The 21,064-nt window shown below is 44.4% G+C and overlaps 1 protein-coding gene and 1 long non-coding RNA gene across 2 annotated transcripts in view; both read right to left on the bottom strand.

Moving 5' to 3' along the window:
- Positions 1-21,064, bottom strand: part of GLS (glutaminase) — an 81,314-nt gene that overhangs the window by 6,633 nt on the left and 53,617 nt on the right. Inside the window, exon 15 of the mRNA XM_082241205.1 lies at positions 2,474-2,535. Within this exon, the coding sequence (XP_082097331.1) occupies positions 2,474-2,535 (62 nt within the window). The remainder of the gene's footprint in view (positions 1-2,473; positions 2,536-21,064) is intronic.
- Positions 4,016-6,902, bottom strand: LOC309525646. Its single transcript, XR_014216473.1, has 2 exons — positions 4,656-6,902; positions 4,016-4,460 (listed from the first exon to the last, which is right to left on the bottom strand). It is a non-coding gene; the product is annotated as an uncharacterized lncRNA (long non-coding RNA).

The raw sequence follows: 21,064 nt of genomic DNA, 5'->3' as shown, positions 1-21,064 counted from the left end.
CGACAATTCCCAGTGCCTTTAAACTACCGTTTGCAGGATTATTCCCTGGGGGGAAGACATGTGTTCTGGCTGTATGGGGCAGATGTGGCCACTCTCCAGCCAGAATTTATATTTATTTTTTTATTTTTTTATTTATTTTTAATTTCTATAAATATTTAAATCAATAAAACTCAATGGGTGTCCATCAATATGCAGATGATACCCAGCTCTATCTCTCTTTCAAATCAAAACCAGTGAAGGCGGTGAAGGTCCTGTGTGAGTGCCTGGAGGCAGCTGGAGGATGGATGGTGGCTAATAGATTGAGGTTGAATCCTGACAAGACAAGTACTGTTTTTGGGGGACAGGGGGCGGGCTGGTGTGGAGGACTCCCTGGTCCTGAATGGGGTAACTGTGCCCCTGAAGGACCAGGTGCGCAGCCTGGGAGTCATTTTGGACTCACAGCTGTCCATGGAGGCACAGGTCAATTCTGTATCCAGGGCAGCTGTTTACCAGCTCCATCTGGTACGCAGGCTGAGACCCTACCTGCCCGCGGACTGTCTCACCAGAGTGGTGCATGCTCTAGTTATCTCCTGCTTGGACTACTGCAATGCACTCTACATGGGGCTACCTTTGAGGGTGACCCAGAAACTGCAACTAATCCAGAATGAGGCAGCTAGATTGCTGACTGGGGGCGGCCGCCGAGACCATATAACACCGGTCTTGAAAGACCTACATTGGCTCTCAGTACGTTTCCGAGCACAAGTCAAAGTGTTGGTGTTGACCTTTAAAGCCCTAAACGGCCTCGGCCCAGTATACCTGAAGGAGCGTCTCCAACCCCATCATTCTGCCCGGATGCTGAGGTCCAGCGCCGAGGGCCTTCTGGCGGTTCCCTCATTGCGAGAAGCAAAGCTACAGGGAACCAGGCAGAGGGCCTTCTTGGTAGTGGCGCCCGCCCTGTGGAATGCCCTCCCATCAGATGTCAAAGAGATAAACTACCTGACATTCAGAAGACATCTGAAGGCAGCCCTGTTCAGGGAAGTTTTTAATGTATGACATATTAGTGTATTTTTGGTCTTTGTGGAAGCCGCCCAGAGTGGCTGGGGAAACCCAGCCAGATAGGTGGGGTACAAATAAATTATTATTATTATTATTATTATTATTATTATTATTATTATTATTATTATTATATTATATCACTGGTTCCCCACAGGAGACATGATTATTAAGGAACCATGTAGTAATCGAATCCTCTTTCCACCTTGACTAGACTGTCTCTGGAATATAAGACTACAGTGGTACCTCGCAAGACGAATGCCTCGCAAGACGGAAAACCCGCAAGACGAAAGGGTTTTCCGTTTTGGAGGCGCTTCGCAAGACGAATTTCCCTATGGGCTTGCTTCGCAAGACGAAAGCCCATAGGGAAATCTCCGGGGACCTCTTTTAAATGCTGGTGGTGGGGAGCAAAGCCTTTCCCCCCCTCCGGCCTTCAGAAGAGGTCCAGCAAGGCCGGCGGGGGCCGAAAGGCTTTGCTCCCCACTGCCAGCATTTTAAAAGCAGTCCGGGATAGCAGGGAAGCGCTTCCCGCTATCACGGACGGCTTTTGAAGGCAGGCGGGGGGGAGCAAAGACTTTCGCCCCCCGCCCGCCTTCAGAAGAGGTCCTGGACCTCTTCTGAAGGCGGACGGGGGGCGAAAGTCTTTGCTCCCCCCTGCCTGCCTTCCCGGGAGAGCGGAGAAAGGCAGCGCGTTTCTCCGCTGTCCCGGACGGCTTTTGAAGGCAGGCGGGGGGGGGGCAAAGACTTTCGCCCCCCGCCCGCCTTCAGAAGAGGTCCAGGACCTCTTCTGAAGGCGGGCGGGGGGCAAAAGTCTTTGTCCCGCCTGCCTGCCTTCCCAGGGGCTTTTACATCGCCCCGGACAGCGGAGAAGTCCTCCGCTGTCCCGGGCGATTTTAAAATGCGCCCCCCCAGCATTTTAAGATCGCCCCGGACAGCGGGGAAGTCCTCCGCTGTCCCGGGGTTTTTTAAAATGCTGGGGGTGGGAAGAAAAGCCCTTGTCCCCCCCCCCAGCCTTCAGAAGAGGTCGGGGGACAGACTGTCCCCGGACCTGGTCTGAAGGCGGTTTCCATAGGAACGCATTAATTGATTTTCAATGCATTCCTATGGGAAACTCGCAAGAAGAAAAAACTTGCGGAACGAATTAATTTCGTCTTGCGAGGCACCACTGTATTATTATTGTTCAAATAGATCTTCCATCGCTCACAGTGTCTCTGAACATGGCCCGGCCAGGTTTAATATATACATTATTTAGGATTGCCATATGTCCAGGATTCCAATGACGGAATTAGCGTCTGGGGGGATTTTTTTGGAAAATTTGCAAAATGTCCACGTTTTTGAAACTTTTAAAAAAACGCTCAGATTTTTACTTCTTGAAATATGGCTACCCTATATGGCACACACATTTCACATAATGCAGCACAAAGCAAAATATGGATTTTACCTTCGTAGTGCAGACACATCACCAGTGTAGGCAGCAAACAGGAGATTTATGACAGATTTCACCTGTAATGGAGAAGGGAAAGGGAGAGGGATTTATAATGGGTTTTTTCTTCTTTCTATTTTCCTGGGAGGTTCAGAAGGGAGTATAAAAACATGCTAACAGCTGCAAACTTTCATGTCAGCCTTATCAACAGCAACTTGGCCTCTGTATAAATTTCTAGTTCTGGACAACTTCAAAGCTATTAAACCGGTGGAACACAGCCAAAGTTGTCACTTGGAAAGGTTAGCAGCTGATATCTGAGAAAGGCTGTATTTAAAAGTGAGGTAGGAGAGCAAAAGCAAAACAAAAAAGTAACTTCTGGCAACCAATCCGCCAATTTGGTTTCAGATAGTACATGGGTAGTCGAGTCTACGAAGGCCAGGACACAAATTTCCACAGCCCTCTAGTAGCTCATTTACCAGAAGTAATGTATTTAGCATTAACTCTGGAAGTATATGGGACGCGGGTGGCGCTGTGGGTTAAACCACAGAGCCTAGGACTTGCCGATCAGAAGGTTGGTGGTTCGAATCCCCGCGACAGGGTGAGCTCCCGTTGCTCAGTCCCTGCACCTGCCAACCTAGCAGCTCGAAAGCACATCAAAGTGCAAGTAGATAAATAGGTACTGCTCCGGCGGGAAGGTAAACGGCATTTCCTTCCCGGAAAGGTAAACGGCATTTCCGTGCGCTTCTCTGGTTCGCCAGAAGTGGCTTAGTCATGCTGGCCACATGATCCGGAAGCTGTACGCCGGCTCCCTCGGCCAATAAAGCGAGATGAGCGCCACAACCCCAGAGTCGGCCACAACTGGACCTAATGGTCAGGGGTCCCTTTACCTTTACCTTTTACTGGAAGTATATACTCAATTCTGACCACAATGTATATTGTGCTCTAGGAGGCTTAGTTTGGTCTAAATTTGTGTCCCAGGCTTTTTTGACTCATCTACCCATATACTATCTGAAACCAAAGGGGTACACTGGTTGCCAAATATATTGCCAGAAATATATTGGCATTATAACCCTAACCCTACCCCACTACAATGTCAGGTAACCAAAATACTATTTAAAAAGAATATATATTCACATTCGTAGCAAATTTATATTTTATGTACATTTTATTATTTAAAGAGACCCAAGAGAGTGGGTGAAAGAAGATAATTAAACATAGGACAGGCAGAAACTATTGGGAGACAGCTTTATACAACAAGTGCTGAGCACACTTTTCAAGCTCTTACTATTTCACATGTTGGACTTAGACACAGGTTATTTATCCAGTTAATTCAATTTATACCCCTACCCTTCCTCCCAAGGGACCCAGGGCATCAAACATGGCAGCAACCATATTGTTTCCAGTAAGGCGTGACCCATGCAAAGGCTTCTGGGAAACTGCAGCACAGTGCAGGGTCCCTTCCAAAGAGGAAGCCTGTGAGTTTTTGACAAGCTCTTTCTCTAAGAGTCATCCCACAGAGACCCCAAAACACATAGCCAGCTCCAGCACTATTTGTAGAAGAAATTACAGTGGTACCTCGGGTTACAGACGCTTCAGGTTACAGACTCTGCTAACCCAGAAATAGTACCTCGGGTTAAGAACTTTGCTTCAGGATGAGAACAGAAATCGTGCGGTGGCAGTGGGAGGCCCCATTAGCTAAAGTGGTACCTCAGGTTAAGAACAGTTTCAGGTTAAGAACGGACCACTGGAACGAATTAAGTTCTTAACCAGAGGAACCACTGTACAGTGTGTTCCACTTAAACAGGGATCTCCCAGAACAAATGGTACCCATTCGATCCCTACTTGGGTTCACTACTAGGAACATGCTAGTGGGAAGTGGGCCCCTCCCAGGGACACCACATATACAGAAAAGGGAGTACACACACACACACACACACACACACACACACACACACACACGGCTTTCAGGCAGTTTGGAACCCTGATCCCTCAAGCATTCCAGAACCTTGATCCCTCAAGCGTTCCAGAACCCTGATACCTCAATGTTCCAAAACTCTGACCCCTCAGCATTCCAGAACCCTGATACCTCAATGTTCCAGAACCCTGACACCTCAAGCATTCCAGAACCTTGACCCCTCAGCGTTCCAGAACCCTGACACCTCAATGTTCCAGAACCCTGACACCTCAAGCATTCCAGAACCTTGATCCCTCAGCGTTCCAGAACCCTGACACCTCAATGTTCCAGAACCCTGACCCCCTCAGTGTTCCAGAACACATGGAAACCTGTATGCAAGGTGGCTCCCTCCCTTCTGACTTTTGTACATGAAGATGCCAGGGGAGAGGAGCTATCCCCACCCTCTCGTTTTCTGTTCCTGCTTCCTCTTTAACCGTGAGCAGAACGGCACTTCCCAAGTGGAAGGAAGCAGGATTGGGCCGCAGCTCGTCCCAGACTTTGTCACCTCGTGCAACCTCTGCGCAGGCCTGCCTGCTCACCTCTCAGCCTGCCTGCTTGCCTCTATTTGTTGAATTGCCAGTGCGTTATCTTGGCAAAAAGAGATTATCGCCAGCAACTCTCCCTGATAAGCAGAACTCAAAGCCAAGGATACGGCGGCAATGATACACTACCCTGCCCTATTTGCAAGACTGACTCAAAATGTGGCAGCTTCCGTCCTTGCGTGGGTAAGGAATAGAGAGTCCTTGACGCTGTTTTGCTTAGATACAGAAGTGGAGGAACTGGCAGAGTAACACGAGAACCACAAGAACGATGAATTCGCAAAAGGTCAAATGTCCCTGCCTGGCTAATCAATTATTAAATGGACTCAAATAACTCTTGGCCAAATAATCCATTTTTCCCCAAGTTTTGGTGATAGTAAGGAAGCAGCTTGGTGGGAGAACATGTGCCCTGCTTGCAGAAGGGCTCGTGTTAAGTCACCAGCATCCCTAGGTAGGGTTGGGGCAGTCCAATCTGAAAGCCTACACGCCCGTCAGTATAGAAAACATTGAACTTGGTGGACCGATGATCAGTGTATGCAATAAGGCTGCTTCCAACATTTAAGAGCGAGTTTATACTAAGCCAGAATGATTTCCTAAATCTATTCAACAGTTCGCTGGCATGAGGCATTTTTCTTGCTGCCATCTAAAATAGCACTCATGTTTAAGATTTTTTTAAAAAAAGAGCTGAGACCAAGAAAGCCAAATGGAAGGATGCGAAATACAAGAAGCAGAAACCAATTATATCACGTAAACCAGCTTTGCAACTAGTTACCATTTTCTTGGTTTAAACATGATAAGATTTTTTTCAGCCTGCAATCCCTTATGTGTAACTCCTGGCTTTGGGCTCATAGTTTTCAAAAGACAACACGGGCAAGTGTGATTTTCCCTCAAATATTTCCCACTCGAAGGGAACCTTCATAGCAGCTTATGATTTTCTTGATATGGTGCTGGTTTTGACACCAGCACAAAAGAAAAACGTTAAGTTTGTTTTTGTTCTAGTTAACCCAGAAAGACATCCATTGCATTACTAAGGCAAGACTACATCTATGTGCTTCGATTTATATATACAGTGGTACCTCAGGTTACAGACGCTTCAAGTTACAGACTCCGCTAACCCGGAAGTAGTACCTCAGGTTAAGAACTTTTACCTCAGGAAGAGAACAGAAATCGTGCTCTGGCGGCAGCGGGCGGCCCCATTAGCTAAAGTGGTACCTCAAGTAAAGAACAGTTTCAGGTTGAGAACGGACCTCCAGAATGAATTAAGTTCTTAACCCGAGGTACCACTGTATGTATTTGAAAACACATAAGCAATATTCCACCAGCAATATTCTATTAGTCGTGAAGGTAAAGGTTTGAGAACTGCTGTCCTAGAACGGGCAGAGAATTTGTGATTAAGGACTGACTCATCCAACAATCTGTTTCAGACTCCCCAAATGAATCACTCCTAACGTGGCAGTCTAGTTTTCGCTTAAAATGCACATTTTCCTTCTCAGCACAAAAGGGGGGCAATTCCCTCCTCACCTAGCCTCTGGATTGCTATGCATGCAAAAACAAATTCCTCAAATGAATCAATTTTGCTCAGAGCTTGATTAAATTCCCTGAGATTTTTCTGCCCGAGGTCACTGTGGTTTGATCTACAGATGTCGGAATGGTCTGCTTTCCAGGCAACTCCGTCCCTGCTATCTTTGAGATAGCACCCCATTCCTTTAGATTCCTGATTATTAAATATAGATATTAGAGGCTTTTAAACTTTCCACACGATTACTCTGCGGAATAAAGGAAAGAACGAACGTAAATGTTACATTTGTTGAGAAATTCTTCCTTACATCACCACGACAAAAAGCAGAAGAGCAGCATTAATCAAAGATACCACTAATGCAAAGAATCTCTTGCCAAAATCTAGATATTAACATTTACAAAGGTGTTAACCAAATGCCAATCATCTTGGTAAAGGTAAAGGGACCCCTGACCATTAGGTCCAGTTGTGACCGACTCTGGGGTTGCGGCGCTCATCTCACTTTATTGGCCAAGGGAGCCGGTGTACAGCTTCCAGGTCATGTGGCCAGCATGACTAAGCCACTTCTGGCGAACCAGAGCAGTGCATGGAAACGCCATTTACCTTCCCACCGGAGCAGTACCAATTTATCTACTTGCACTTTGATGAGCTTTCGAACTGCTAGGTTGGCAGGAGCTGGGACCGAGCAACAGGAGCTCACCCCGTTGCGGGGATTTGAACCGCCAACCTTCTGATCGGCAAGCCCTAGGCTCTGTGGTTTAACCCACAGTGCCACCCACGTCCCTAATCATCTTGGTAAGATTATACAAAACCAGGTCTTTTCCCACCCAGCCAGAATTGAGTTCCGGCACTTTTGAGGTGGGCGCCGTTGCCATTCTAAGAGAACGAGGGAGGTGTTCATGGTGAGTTCCGGCAACTCTCTTTCTAGAAAAAATATCACTGTGCTGAACCTATTTTACTCATCCCAACAACTGCAAAAGTGCTCAGTAAAATTGACCAAATTTATCTCACTTTCTGAAACCGCACAAACGGAGCACACACACAACACACCCTCCCTGGCTCATTGACGCAAGCAGAACACACACGAGAGCATGGCATTAATAAAACGATCCTGGTGTCAGCACTGCTCAATGGCTTTCCTGGCCTGTTTCCAACAGACCTTCAGGATCTGCAGAGCACTGTAACGGACTTAAATTCTGTGTGTTGCTGTTCAAAGAAAAGGTATTAGCAGCAGCCAAGTGGCAGCGTCTTTCGTGTTTACCCTCAGCCCATCTCCAAAGACGTTCAAGATAGTAATCTTTGATTTCAGCTGTGTCACAATCAAAGCAGCATTCTGACCAGTTCACAGGCAGCCTCAGGATCTTACATTGCTCCCAAGTGAGCTGTATTAAGGGGGCAAGTATCCAAGAGCAAAATGAGGCAACAGCTGTTGTCCTTGCAGGGCCTCGGCACCTATTGTTAACAGGATGTGCCCCCGTTAATCCGGCTCAAAGTGTGATTAGCGCCGATGTGCAAAAAATAGATTCTGTACTGTCTGAGGTGAGTGTGTTTGTGGTGAACCAGAATCAGTAGCTTACTGGGAGAGCTCTGCATTTGCGATCACAGGTTTTCTCTCTCCTCCTATCAAATAAAAAGGGAAAAGGCAACAAGAAAGATATCTATGCAATGCCTGTGTATGAAAGAATCTGAAAAAATAGCCCCATTTGACATCATGCTAGGTACAGGTTACAAATGGTATCTGGAAACTCAAACAAAGGGCAACACTTAATTTCGCTGAACCATATTAATCAGTGCCACTACACAACCCTTGCCCTATTCAAAACCAAACTAAGCGCCAGGAAAGTGAAAACTGATCAAATCCCATCCCCAGACTTCAAAGCTAAAACGGAACTGCAGTGCTGAACATGGCAGCGAAAACCTCAACGCTACGTTACGAGATGCCCTCCAACAGGATCGAGTCTTGCAGTATACCTGAAGGAGAGTCTCCACTCCTATCGTTCAGCCCAGACACTGAAGTCCAGCTCCGAGGGCTTTCTGGCGGTTCCCTCACTGCGAGAAGTGAAGCTACAAGGAACCAGGCAGAGGGCCTTCTCGGTAGTGGCGCCCACCCTGTGGAACGCCCTCCCACCAGATGTCAAGGAAATTAACAACTATCTGACTTTTAGAAGACATCTGAAGGCAGCCCTGTTGAGGGAATTTTTTTATGCTTGATGTTTTATCGTGTTTTTAATATTCTGTTGGGAGCTGCCCAGAGTGGCTGGGGAGGCCCAGTCAGATGGGCGGGGTATAAGTAATAAATTATCATCATCATCATCATCATTATTAGTACAACTGTGAAAAACTTCCACAATAAACCCTGCATGCAGAAATCTTGTATCCGCAAGAAGCCTCAGGGTCATCTCAAAACTGAAACTGGTGTGAGGACAAAGCAAAGAGGACGCCTTCACCCTGGTATGGCTCCCCTTTATTACATACACAGCCCAAGTAGACAATAAGAAAAAGCACAATAACTCTGATTTGGCTAATTTGACCCAACGGCACCCCCCCCCTTTACACACAAACAAAACTCACTGCAGTCAACTTTAGGCAGCCAATCAACGAAAACATGAATGGAAAGAGAACCTACTTTCCCTGTGACACTGACACACAAACTGCACACACAACACTATGTAGAAGTGTATTCCCCCCCCCACTCCTCTTCTCCCCCAAACCCATACTGCCTATAAAATTAGGGTCTCACATCGAATGAAACTGACTTGTGGGAAGGACTCTGTGAACTGAAAGCACAGACGCCGTACACTTGTTACCCAAGGAAATCTTAATAAAAGCTTTTAAAAAAATAAATAGGTTGATATGGCGGAAGATAATGCAATGGCACAGAATGAATAAAGAAAGACTACAATATATTCTGCTTTTGACTCTGCCGGCAACAGCACTGATTTTCGTACTGTACAATTTTGCCAAAAATAATTGTGCGCTCTCTCTCTCTGTAATGCACTCGGTCTGGCTATTCTGGTACAGTACCCAGAAAGATGGTCTAAAATTTACTATCCTACCAAAACCATGAAACTCCCCCATTTTCGGGTGCCACATTATTCTTAATCATGTCACTGCAAGCAAGCAAAGAGGAATACAGTGGTGCCCCGCAAGACGAATGCCTCGCAAGACGGAAAACTCGCTAGATAAAAGAGTTTTCCGTTTTGGAGGTGCTTCGCAAAACAAATTTCCTATGGGCTTGCTTCGCAAGACGACAATGTCTTGCGAGTTCCTGGTTTTTTCCCCTCCCCCCTTTTTCTAAGCCGCTAAGCAGCTTATCAGCTGATCCGCTCAGCAGCTAAGCCGCTAATAGCGCTAATCCGCTAATCCTTCAATGGGCTTGCTTCGCAAGACGAGAAAACCGTAAGACGAAGAGAATCACAGAACGGATTCTTTTCGTCTTGCGAGGCACCACTGTATCATCAATACCTCAGGAATTGGACAACTCGGGAGATGGTGTTGGACTTTCGGAGGAAGAGAGGAGAACTAGCCCCGCTGTACATCGGAGAGGGCTGTGTGGAGATAGTCTCTTCCTTTAAATTCCTAGGAGTTTATCTCAGTGAAGATCTTACTTGAAAAATAAATACAACCCAGTTGGTTAAGAAAGTCCAACAGAGACTCCATCTCCTTAGAGTTGCGGAAGAACAATGTCAATCAACACCTGATGATCTCCTTCTACCGGTCAACAATAGAAAGTGTCCTTTCATACTGCATCACGGTGTGGTACGCTGGCTTGACATCATCTGATAGGAAATGCCTACAGAGGGTGGTGAATACAGCACAAGATATTATGGGCTGTCCCGTGAATCCGCTGGATGAAATAGCGGAAGAACGTTGCCTCAGGAGAGTGAGGAAAATTCTCAGGGATGATTCACACCCTGGCCGGCACTTTCTTGATCTCCTGCCCTCGGGCAGAAGATATAGAAGAGCATGATTAGTCGCACCAACAGAGTAAAGAACAGCTTCTATCCGTGGGCTGTCAGGCTGCTGAATGTAAAGATAACAACAGGGCAACTGACTTTCGGGTTTGGCGGGTGTGCGTCAGTAAACGAGGAGAATTAAGACTAAGAGAGCTGAGTAGGAGGTGCTCGTGTAATCTCACCGCATACAAGTTGTACAAGTGACAATAAAAATAAAAAAATTCCTTCCAGTAGCACCTTAAAGACCAACTAAGTTAGCTCTTGGTATGAGCTTTTGTGTGCATGCACACTTCTTCAGATATCAGCGCAAATATAAATGCTTAGGTGGGCATCATTTCAAGTTAATTCTGCATCTGTGGTTCCAAAATGAAATCCCTGGAAGCAGCTTTGTATCTGAAGAAGTGTGCATGCACACGAAAGCTCATACCAAGAATTAACTTAGTTGGTCTTTAAGGTGCTACTGGAAGGAATTTTTTTATTTTGACTATGGCAGACCAACACGGCTACCTATCTGTAAGTGACAATAAAGTATTTCGATTTCAATTCCTGGGAGAGAGACAGCTCCTGGTTTTCCCCCTAGGTGGTGCACAGTCACAATATTGTAGTGTCTGTTAGGTTGTTCGATAGTTCCCCCTCAACCCTCTGCCTCCCTACAAACGCACTGGCATTAACTTCACAATGCTGTTAGGGTAGCTTTTATTTTGGGAGGCCGGCGGCAGCATTAACTCGCAAAGCTGCTTCCAGGGATTTCATTTTGGAACCACAGATGCAGAATTAACTTGAAATGATGCCCACCTAAGCATTTATATTTGCGCGGATACCTCCCCCCGCACCCCCACAAAGTCCCAGCTTGCTCTCGGCCGTTTCAAAAGTCGAGCTGAAAATACAAGAGTAAGGAACCCAGAAAAGAATAGCAGCAGCAGACAACGGATTGAGCGGGAAGCTCTCCCAGCCTTCACTCAAATCATCTTAATATAGAAATTCGTTATCTACAGAAGGATGCGATATCCGAAGATTGAGAATTATTAGACAAAAGAGCCGGACTCAACAATAATTTGGATTTCCGAGATCTTCAAAAACCATACTAGGTGTTAGGTTCAGTAAAGTTAGAACGCAAGCCAATGACCCACCTAGGGTAGGATCCTGTTCTCAGTGGTGCACCACTGTGACACCCACAAACCAGACCTGGGCGCAACAACACTCACAACTCCCCATTTGTGTTTCCCAGGAACCTGCATTCAAAGGTAAAGGCATGCTTTCTGACCGTGGAGATAAAAGCAGCCATTCAATGTGCCACTAGAATCGTGGCAATTGTTTTCTGGGTGAAGTGCAAAATGTTCTCTTTAAGAATGTGTCCCCCAACAGACTAACAGGGAACACAGAGAGAAAGCCAAGACTATAACCAGGGCAAACAGCTCCTCTGTTCACATATTAGAGGACAGTTTCCCAAACTTGGGTTTGCTGCTGCTGTTTTTGGACTACAACTCCCATCATCCCTGACCACTGGTCCTGCTAGCTAGGGATGATGGGAGTTATAGTCCAAAAACAGCTGGAGTCCCAGGTTTGGGAAACCCTGTAAGCTACCCTTTCAAGGATTCCCCCGAACAGTCTCCTGCCAGAGCAACATCCCATAAGGCCACCGTTACAAGTTAGTTTCACCCTCCCTGTGCACGAGCCAAAGCTCTCCGAATTTATGGGATGTGCGTATGGATTTCACCCACTGTCACTGCATGTAAATATGGATATGCACTGGTTTTCGCTTCTGGGCTTCTCATTGATTTCTGATCCTGTGGGCAATGGCATTTTATTATACCAATAATAAACTATCATCTTCCAAACCAACTACTCTATTCCGAACTTAAAAATGGAAAGCACAATGCTGGTGGACAACAAAAGAGGTTTAAAGACTCTCTCAATGCAAATCTTTAAAAATGTAGTATAAACACCGACAACTGGGAAACACTGGCCTGTGAGCACTCCAGTTGGAGAACAGCCTTTACCAAAGGGACGTGGGTGGCGCTGTGGGTTGAACCACAGAGCCTAGGACTTGCCGATCAGAAGGTCGGCGGTTCGAATCCCCGCGACAGGGTGAGCTCCCGTTGCTTGGTCCCTGCTCCTGCCAACCTAGCAGTTCGAAAGCAAGTCAAAGTGCAAGTAGATCCCGCTTGGCGGGAAGGCAAACGGCGTTTCCGTGCACTGCTCTGGTTCGCCAGAAGTGGCTTAGTCATGCTGGCCACATGACCTGGAAGCTGTACGCCGGCTCCCTCGGCCAATAAAGCGAGATGAGCACCGCAACCCCAGAGTCAGTCACGACTGGACCTAATGGTCAGGGGTTCCTTTACCTTTACATGGGCTTTGAAGATGCTCGAACTCAGGATGAAAGGGACAGATGCGCTAAGAGGAAGGCATGCTTGGCAAACCCTCAACATGATCGACTCCCACCCAGAAACCTATGTCCCCACTGTGGAAGGATGTGTGGAACTAGAACTGGCCTCCACAGTCACTTACGAACTCACTGTTAAAACCATGTTTATGGAGGACAACCTTACTCGGGTACGAGTGATCTCCAAAGAAGAAGAAGATCACATTTTAATATCTGTCTGAAGCCATGACGAAAAATCCTATGTAGCTTTGGACTACTGTCACTGATAAACTCAGGGCTCGCAGAAATTCAGATGGGTGCCATTGCCATCAAATGGCAAGAAGGGAAGCATTTGTGGCGTGTTCCAGCAACTCTTTTTTCTAGAAAAATAGCCCTGGCTATACTGTGGGTTAAACCACAGAGCCTAGGACTTGCTGATCAGAAGGTCGGTGGTTCGAATCCCCGCGACGGGGTGAGTTCCCGTTGCTCGGTCCCTGCTCCTGCCAACCTAGCAGTTCGAAAGCATGTCAAAGTGCAAGTAAATAAATAGGTACCACTCTGGCGGGAAGGTAAACGGCGTTTCCGTGTGCTGCTCTGGTTCACCAGAAGCGGCTTAGTCATGCTGGCCACATGACCCAGAAGCTGTACGCCAGCTCCCTCGGCCAGTAAAGCGAGATGAATGCCGCAACCCCAGAGTCGGTCACAACTGGACCTAATGGTCAGGGGTCCCTTTACCCTTTACCTTTATACTGCCATCCACCTTGGTAACTAAGCTATAAGAAATGACTGGACAAATGTTTGGAAGCTGTAATTCAAGGTAATGAGGGTCAGCAGGGGTTGACAGCCTGAATTCTGAAAAGATGGAGATAAGGGAAGACTGGGAGAAAAAAGTTTGCCTGAAAATAATGAATTGGCAATTAATGGGCTGGACCAGATCTTACACAGCCATGAGAGCTTCTTGAGCTCAGCTTTGATAGCTGAAACAGATGGCACTACTGACAACACACACCTTTGGATATCAGATGTATACAAAATACTGGCTGCATTCCCTCCTGACCCGCAAAGATCTTGCGAAAGATCATCCATGCCCTTGTAACCCGCAGATTGGCTGTGGCATTGCACTCTGGCTGCCCTTTCAGATTACCACAGTCCACCTACTCAGAGGAATTGCTTTGCTGTTAGCTTCAGGAGCCAATTCAAAGCACTCAGAGTCTGACATTTAAAACCACACAAAGACTGAGGACCAGATACCTCAGAGTGCCATTCCCTTTAAAAAACACACTCGCAAACAGGGAGATGTTTGAACAGTTTTGGGATGAAGGAGGGAATCAAAATATTTAAGGGGTTGGAAGTCTCAAGTATTTTAGGCTTTCTCGGCCAGGAACAAAAAAACAGGATAACTCATTGGGGACATGAGAGTGGTTTGTAAAATTGTGCACCGAGGTCTGTGAAACCCTGCGGAAAATGACAGAGAAGCATATGATGAGCAGGATAGATGATAAAGAGAGGTTAGAATTTGGGATTTCCCAAACTTGGGTTTGCTGCTGCTGTTTTTGGACTACAGTTCCCATCAACCCTGAACACTGGTCCTGCTAGCTAGGGATGATGGGAGTTGTAGTCCAAAAAAAGAAAAAAGAAAAGCTGGTGACCTGAGTTTGGGAAACACTGGGTTAGATAAAGAGGTGAGATTTAATTATATATATATATATACAGTGGTGCCTCGCAAGACGAAATTAATCCGTTCCGCGAGTCTCTTAGTCTTGCGGCTTTTTCGTCTTGCGAAGCACGGCTATTAGCGGCTTAGCAGCTATTAACGGCTTAGCAGCTTTAAGAAAAAGGAAACAAACTCGCAAGAACTCGCAAGACGTTTCGCCTTGCGAAGCAAGCCCATAGGAAATTCGTCTTGCAGAACGACTCAAAAACCGGAAAACTCTTTCGTCTTGCGCGTTTTTCGTCTTGTGAGGCATTCATCTTGCGAGGTACCACTGTATCCCTACAAACTAAGACTGTTTCCTACTATGCCTACTGAAAATGCAGACTTAACATTAATCTCCACAAAAATGTTTTTCATGTATATTTTAATCACAAAATATGTATTTAAATGCTATGCGTCACAGTCTACGTAGTGCTAAAGGTTACAAGTGTGCAGAACGACTTCTGCTTGGTTGGCGAAACATTCTCTCCTCTCCTCCCCCTGCTCCCCCAAACCTGCTCTGGGTTCCCACCCAAAACCCCCAGAGCAGATTTAGGGGGCCTGCAGGGCACATCTGAGTGGAGGAGAGAGAGGGGCGCAAGTCTTGTTGCGCTTAGCGGACCTGCTTTTGTGTGTGCCAAAAGTTAGTTGAATACCACTCATATTATCTCAGTGCAGGCATTTCTAGACATGTTTTATAAGGAGTAGCATATTTTTTTTTAATAAGCACCCATTTTGGAACATGTTTTGAGTTGAAAACTGTAATGTAAAATTCAGAGAAGGGCAGAACCTGAAGGATAACTACATTCCAGTTTTTACATCAAGATGTGGACTTCCTTAAAAATATGGAAACAGCAAAATTTTCTGTTATGGCCAGTATTAAATGCACTATCATACATAGCACATAGAAGAGAATGAGGTTTTTAAACTGTTTCATATACCTCCACAGAACAAGCCACAGGAAATTGGAGGGGTTAAGTCTGACGGTTGTTGTTGTAAGATCAGAAGAGCCCTGTTAGATGATATCAAATGCCCTTTTAAAATGTGAGTTGTTTTTGTTCTTGGTTTTATTATGTGCCATGTAGAATTGTAATTTTATGTTGCGGACTGCCCTGAGACCGGCAGATGTAGGGCGGTGTACAAATTTATATAATAGTAATAATAATCTGGGTCTCCACCCCCCCCCCCAAAAAAAGAGGTGCCAAAACTCACTGTGAGGCTGTTCCAGTAAGTGTCACACTTAAAAAAAAACAACAACCCCAAAATAGGCGCCAATACTCTCCATGAAGCTGTTGCAGTAAGTGCCACACAGCGACAAGAGAGGTGCTGGTACTGTGTACCTTTGAATACCCCCTGGAAAAAAGCAATGATAATAATAATGATAAATCAGTCCAGTATTTCGTTCACACAGTGGCCAAGCCTAAAAACAGAAACTGGGCAAACAGCACTCTTCCTACTTGTTATTGCAAGTAATTTTCAACGCTGTCATCAAGCAAAAAGAAGTGTCAACATGCCTCAGTCCAATGAAAGTACTCGCATGCGAAGCATCATAGTTCCCACTTGCATGTGCTAATTATTTTAATAATTGGTGGCGGGGAGCTTCAATGCAAACTCAGCGATTTGCATCCCGTTTACACAGTGGGGACAAACATATTTTGAATCACCGCATGGCAAGAAATAGCTGGCTCCATGGGAAGGCAGTTGCAACGTTCAAAGTGAAAGAGCTTCAGCCGGAATAATCCCTTCGTTTTTAACCAATATGTTTGCCATTGGAGCAACTGAGGCACTGATGTAGCCCATGCTACGAAAGGACTGGGCATGCCTGTTTGTATTTCAAAATTTATTGGTAATGCTAATGATGATGAGCTGTGCTTTCTTAGTCGCAATTCAAAAGGATCTGCACTTGTCCTGCATTGTTATTATATATAGCAATATATTTAACTACTGGCAGTTTGAAGATGCGCTCCTGCCACTAAAAGATTTAGAGCAGAGCACCTCAATCAAAGCACCTAATCCGGAGACTTTGAACATAGGACTTTCAAATCAACAATTCAAGCCAGGGTTTTTAAAACTGACCTTCAATGGTTCTACCTGCCTTTACAGTGGTGCCCCGCAAGACGAATGCCTCGCAAGACGGAAAACTCGCTAGACGAAAGAGTTTTCCGTTTTGGAGGTGCTTCGCAAAACGAATTTCCTATGGGCTTGCTTCGCAAGACGACAATGTCTTGCGAGTTCCTGCTGGTTCCCCCCCCCCTTTTCTAAGCCGCTAATCCGCTTATCAGCTGATCCGATCAGCAGATAAGCTGCTAAAAGCCGCTAAAAGCCGCTAATAGCGCTAATCCGTCAATGGGCTTGCTTTGCAAGACGAAAAAAAACGCTAGACGAAGAGAATCACAGAACGGATTCTTTTCGTCTTGCGAGGCACCACTGTACTGGACTGAGCATACCCTCCCCTCCAGATACGCAAGCAGGTATGTTGGCTATACAGTAGTACCTTTGTTCTCAAACACCTTGGTTCCCAAATGCTGAAAACCCAGAAGTGTTCCGGTTTTTGAATGTTTTTCGGAAGCTGAACGTCCAAAGCGGCTGTCGGCTATTGTTTCCAGGGTGCCTGCACCAATCAGAAACTGCGCCTTGGTTTTCAAACATTCCAGAATGGATTAAGTCTGACGCTTTTGTTTTTGCTATTTATTTTATGTTTTTGTCTTTGAGGCTTTTTCAGTTAATTTGTTTTTGCGTCTGTATGGAACCCAGTTCAGCTACTGATTGATTGTGTGATTGCGGAAATGGATAAAAGCCCCCCCATCCAAACAATGACTATCATCAGTGCAGGTAAAAAAATAATAATAATTTTAATTTTTATCATCTACAATACTGTCTTGTTTATTTTATAGAACAGTACATTGATGATTGCTTTCATTTTATGGATCAATGGTTTTGTGATATAGTAAAATTCATGTTAAATTGCTGTTTTAGGGGTTGTTTTAAAAGTCTGGGACGGATTAATCCGTTTTGCATGACTTTCTATGGGAAAGCGTGCCTTGGTTTTGGAACACTTTGGTTTTGGAACGGACTTCCGAAACGGATTAAGTTTGAGAACTAAGGCACCCCTGTAAGATTTCTATCATCTGAGATGAATGAAAATTTAATATGGGAAACAGTGGGAACACATGGGGAAAGCCACAGGATGTAATGAGCCTTTAAAAAGGAGACCAGAAAATCTACAAGTGTCCTATCAGCCCTTAATACATTTCTAAACAACGTTAAGTTGGGTTTGGGATTTTGCTTTTAAGGAAATCACACATTCCTCAGCAGGTAAATCTGCTGGTCAAGGGGAAACTGACTAGAAGTCATAAGCAAAGCAGGGAAGCAGGCAGGTTTCTTACCTCAAACGCCTTCTACTTAAATTGCATTCAGGATTTCAAATTGCCCTCTTTTAAAATGAAAGTTATTGATCTCATACCTATGGAGTGGGTTAAGAATCGGTTCTACAGCGGAGGACTATAAAATTGACACATCAGATTACAAGAGGCGAAACTCAATGCACTGGAAGAGGTAAGTGGAAAGGAAGTACGCACCCAAAATATTTGGTTCAGTAAATCTAAATGGAGCAACACATGCAGAGAGTTGATACGATTCGACTACAGGCTGAGATCAAGGAAGTGAGCTTTGAAGTATTAAAGTAAGAGAGCTTTCAGAAGAGGCAGAGGAAGGTCAGGAAAGTCTGTAGCCTGAATACAGAAGATAACCCAATTCCTGTCAGTGGCATAAAGGAGAAAAAAGATGTTTCTTGTGACGTTAACAATGTTAAGGATAAAAGCAGGCACTGCTAGCAAATAAATGGGAAGTATCACTGACATTTGGGTTTAGAGGTCAGAGCCTTTAGCAACATCTATTCAGAAGAAGTAAGAAGAGACCTCAAGATTTAAGTGTACGTTTGAAGGAAAGGAAAATGCATGAATTGAGTTTGGATGTAAATACACAAGCCATGGTTTGGGCATCAGGGCTGAACGTTGGGCTCACACTTTCCCTTCTCCCCATAGGAACACTGAATTTATTCCCACAATGAATGGTTTAAGTTTGCCATTGTTTCCAGGTCAGGCAAACTCTAGTTTGTGCAAACCATGTATTGCCTCCAAACCAAAACTAGAATTCCATTTCAAATTCTGCCTTCCACCTCTGGTTTGGGGTAGACAATGGTTTCCCCAAACCGTATCTTACTCGGTTTGGATGTAATGGCAAACCATGGTTTCCCTAGATGCAGATTAGAAGGTGGGAACCTGAAGGTTGTAAGCAACTGTCAACACTAGCGTGACCCATTAAATCAATGGACTTAAGTTAGTAATGTCCATTTGTTTAAATGGGTCTACTCAAGAGGATGATTTTGTGTGATACAGTCCATGAGAACAGAGAAGGAAGCCTAAGGCTCAGCCCTGAGCGCCAAACCACGGTTTAGCAACCACATCCAAACTGGGCCAAAAAAGTTGACCGTAGTGCAAGCAACAGAGAATGTCCAAGAATTATTGCAAATTTAGAAGGATTCACCATTACATGCACTACCTAAAAAAAACAAGGGAATAAAATTTGTATATTGTGTGTTCTCCTTTGTTCTTCTCTTTCTTCTCACTGTATTGGAAAGAAAGAATAAATGTCTAATTAATATTGAAATCCAAGCATGATGGCATTTAAAATGCTTTTCATCAAGTATCAAAGGATTAAATCCAGGGAAAAGTAAAATAAAAATAAAAATGCTCTCCTTTATTAAAAGAGGAGAAAGCATGTTCTTCTCTTGCAGGTAACAAACACATCTTAAAAAGAAACTAAGAACTGTTGAGAATAAAAGTTTGTGTCACATCTACACAGAGAAGACAAAAGTTTGTTTGTTTTTTTAAAGCAGAAGGATATAAGAAAGATGGTAATGGGAGATACATCATCTAGAAATTTTATTATTATAGAAAAATGACACCTGGATGTGTAAATGGGCCCAACATCACTCCAAAAGATTTCTTTAAAATGTGGAAAACTTGGGCAGATTTTCCTGAAAGCAATCAGAAAAAAACAAAGAGGGCCTCTTTAGTTACTAAAGTTTACCACCTCCTTTTACATAAGATTAGGAAAATTTCAAATGCTTAATAATTGGCAGTATTTTAACCCAACAAACGGCTAGATATTATTATTTTCTTACTGCCACATTAAAGAATATACTATTTTGCAACATCAAGTGTATATATATATTTAACATCAGATAAGTTTTTCTATACCTCTCAAGAAACTAATGAGAAACTAAGTACACAAGAAAGCTGCATGCAGTTAAATAAGTTTTTTTTTTTAAAAAAAAATCAATGTTAAGACTATTATTTCAGAGAAATTTCTACACTGACAAAAAAATGGGGGGGGGGATATTTCAGATCTCAAAAATCCCAAGATCTCAAAGAGTTAAATGGGGAAAGCAGTCTCTGAAGTTCACCATTACAAAATAGAACGAACTTGTCTTCCAAACGGGGTAAATAATAAATCATGCCATTCCTACGTTCTCTGGTTTTGGATTTAACGTGTGATCCTGTTAAGATTCTGCACATGCAGTCGACACGGAGCATGCTTGATGACTAAGGAAGGCATATAACGTCCAAAATTCCTTTACTGTTAAAGGAACAAGGAAACTCTTACTGGAATGCTGTGAACCATGTGATTGATTGATTGATTGACTGACTGATTGATTGATTTGATTTATTACGGCCATTGGCCCATATCTAAAACAATACATCAAAATTTATCCATAAACAAACAATTTAAACAGTTCCAAGTTAAAACACCCATTTAAAATCATTTTTACTTCAATTAGGTAAACACTATATACAATAAGCTCCCTCTATATCAACCGCAATTCAAATCCCTCAGATTTTGGGGGATATGCGTCTTAGTTCTGGCACTTATTGATGGTTCTTAAGTTTGGCTAAGCTGTCAGAGTCATACAGTGATCCATTTCTCCTCTTATGAAATAAGACATTAATCAGGTATCTAGCAACTGCAAGGGATCTACTTGAGTCTTCGTCGTTTAATAAGTATATTATTTGGGCTTCCTGAGGTCTGTCAGCAATTCTCGATAAATATGGGGCCAGAAACTTGGACCGTGAAGCCGAATGTAATGGACAACAGAAGATTATATGATATAACGATTCTATAGATCCACTTTTACAGAACCATGTGATCACTGAAGCAGTCTTTTGTCTGGTGCCTATGTTTGATATGTGGGTCTATTTACTCAATTTTACTTGCAAAGGTTTTACACAATTGCTGCCTCCTATTCACATCTAAGATCTTCTTCTGATCCCAGGTAAATCTGGACAGTGTTTCCAGGGTGGCAGCTGAACTTTCAAAAGGATCTTTGTCTAGTGTCGGGAACTGCCATTCCTGGGGACAATGCAACAGCTGCCCTTGCGTGTGACACTTTTAGCACACCTATGCAAACATTATCAGCCAGGGGAGTGTTTCCCCCCAAAAAGATACACTTGTTGAAAAGCTCAGAATTTCCTAGTCAAATCTAACACAAGCAAAGGGAAGTTCACCATCACCAAAGCCAATAATTAAA

This window comes from Podarcis vaucheri (genome assembly GCF_965113315.1).
Source record: "Podarcis vaucheri genome assembly, chromosome: 1".
Taxonomy (NCBI): Eukaryota; Metazoa; Chordata; class Lepidosauria; order Squamata; family Lacertidae; genus Podarcis; species Podarcis vaucheri.
This window is presented reverse-complemented; position numbering and strand designations above follow the sequence as displayed.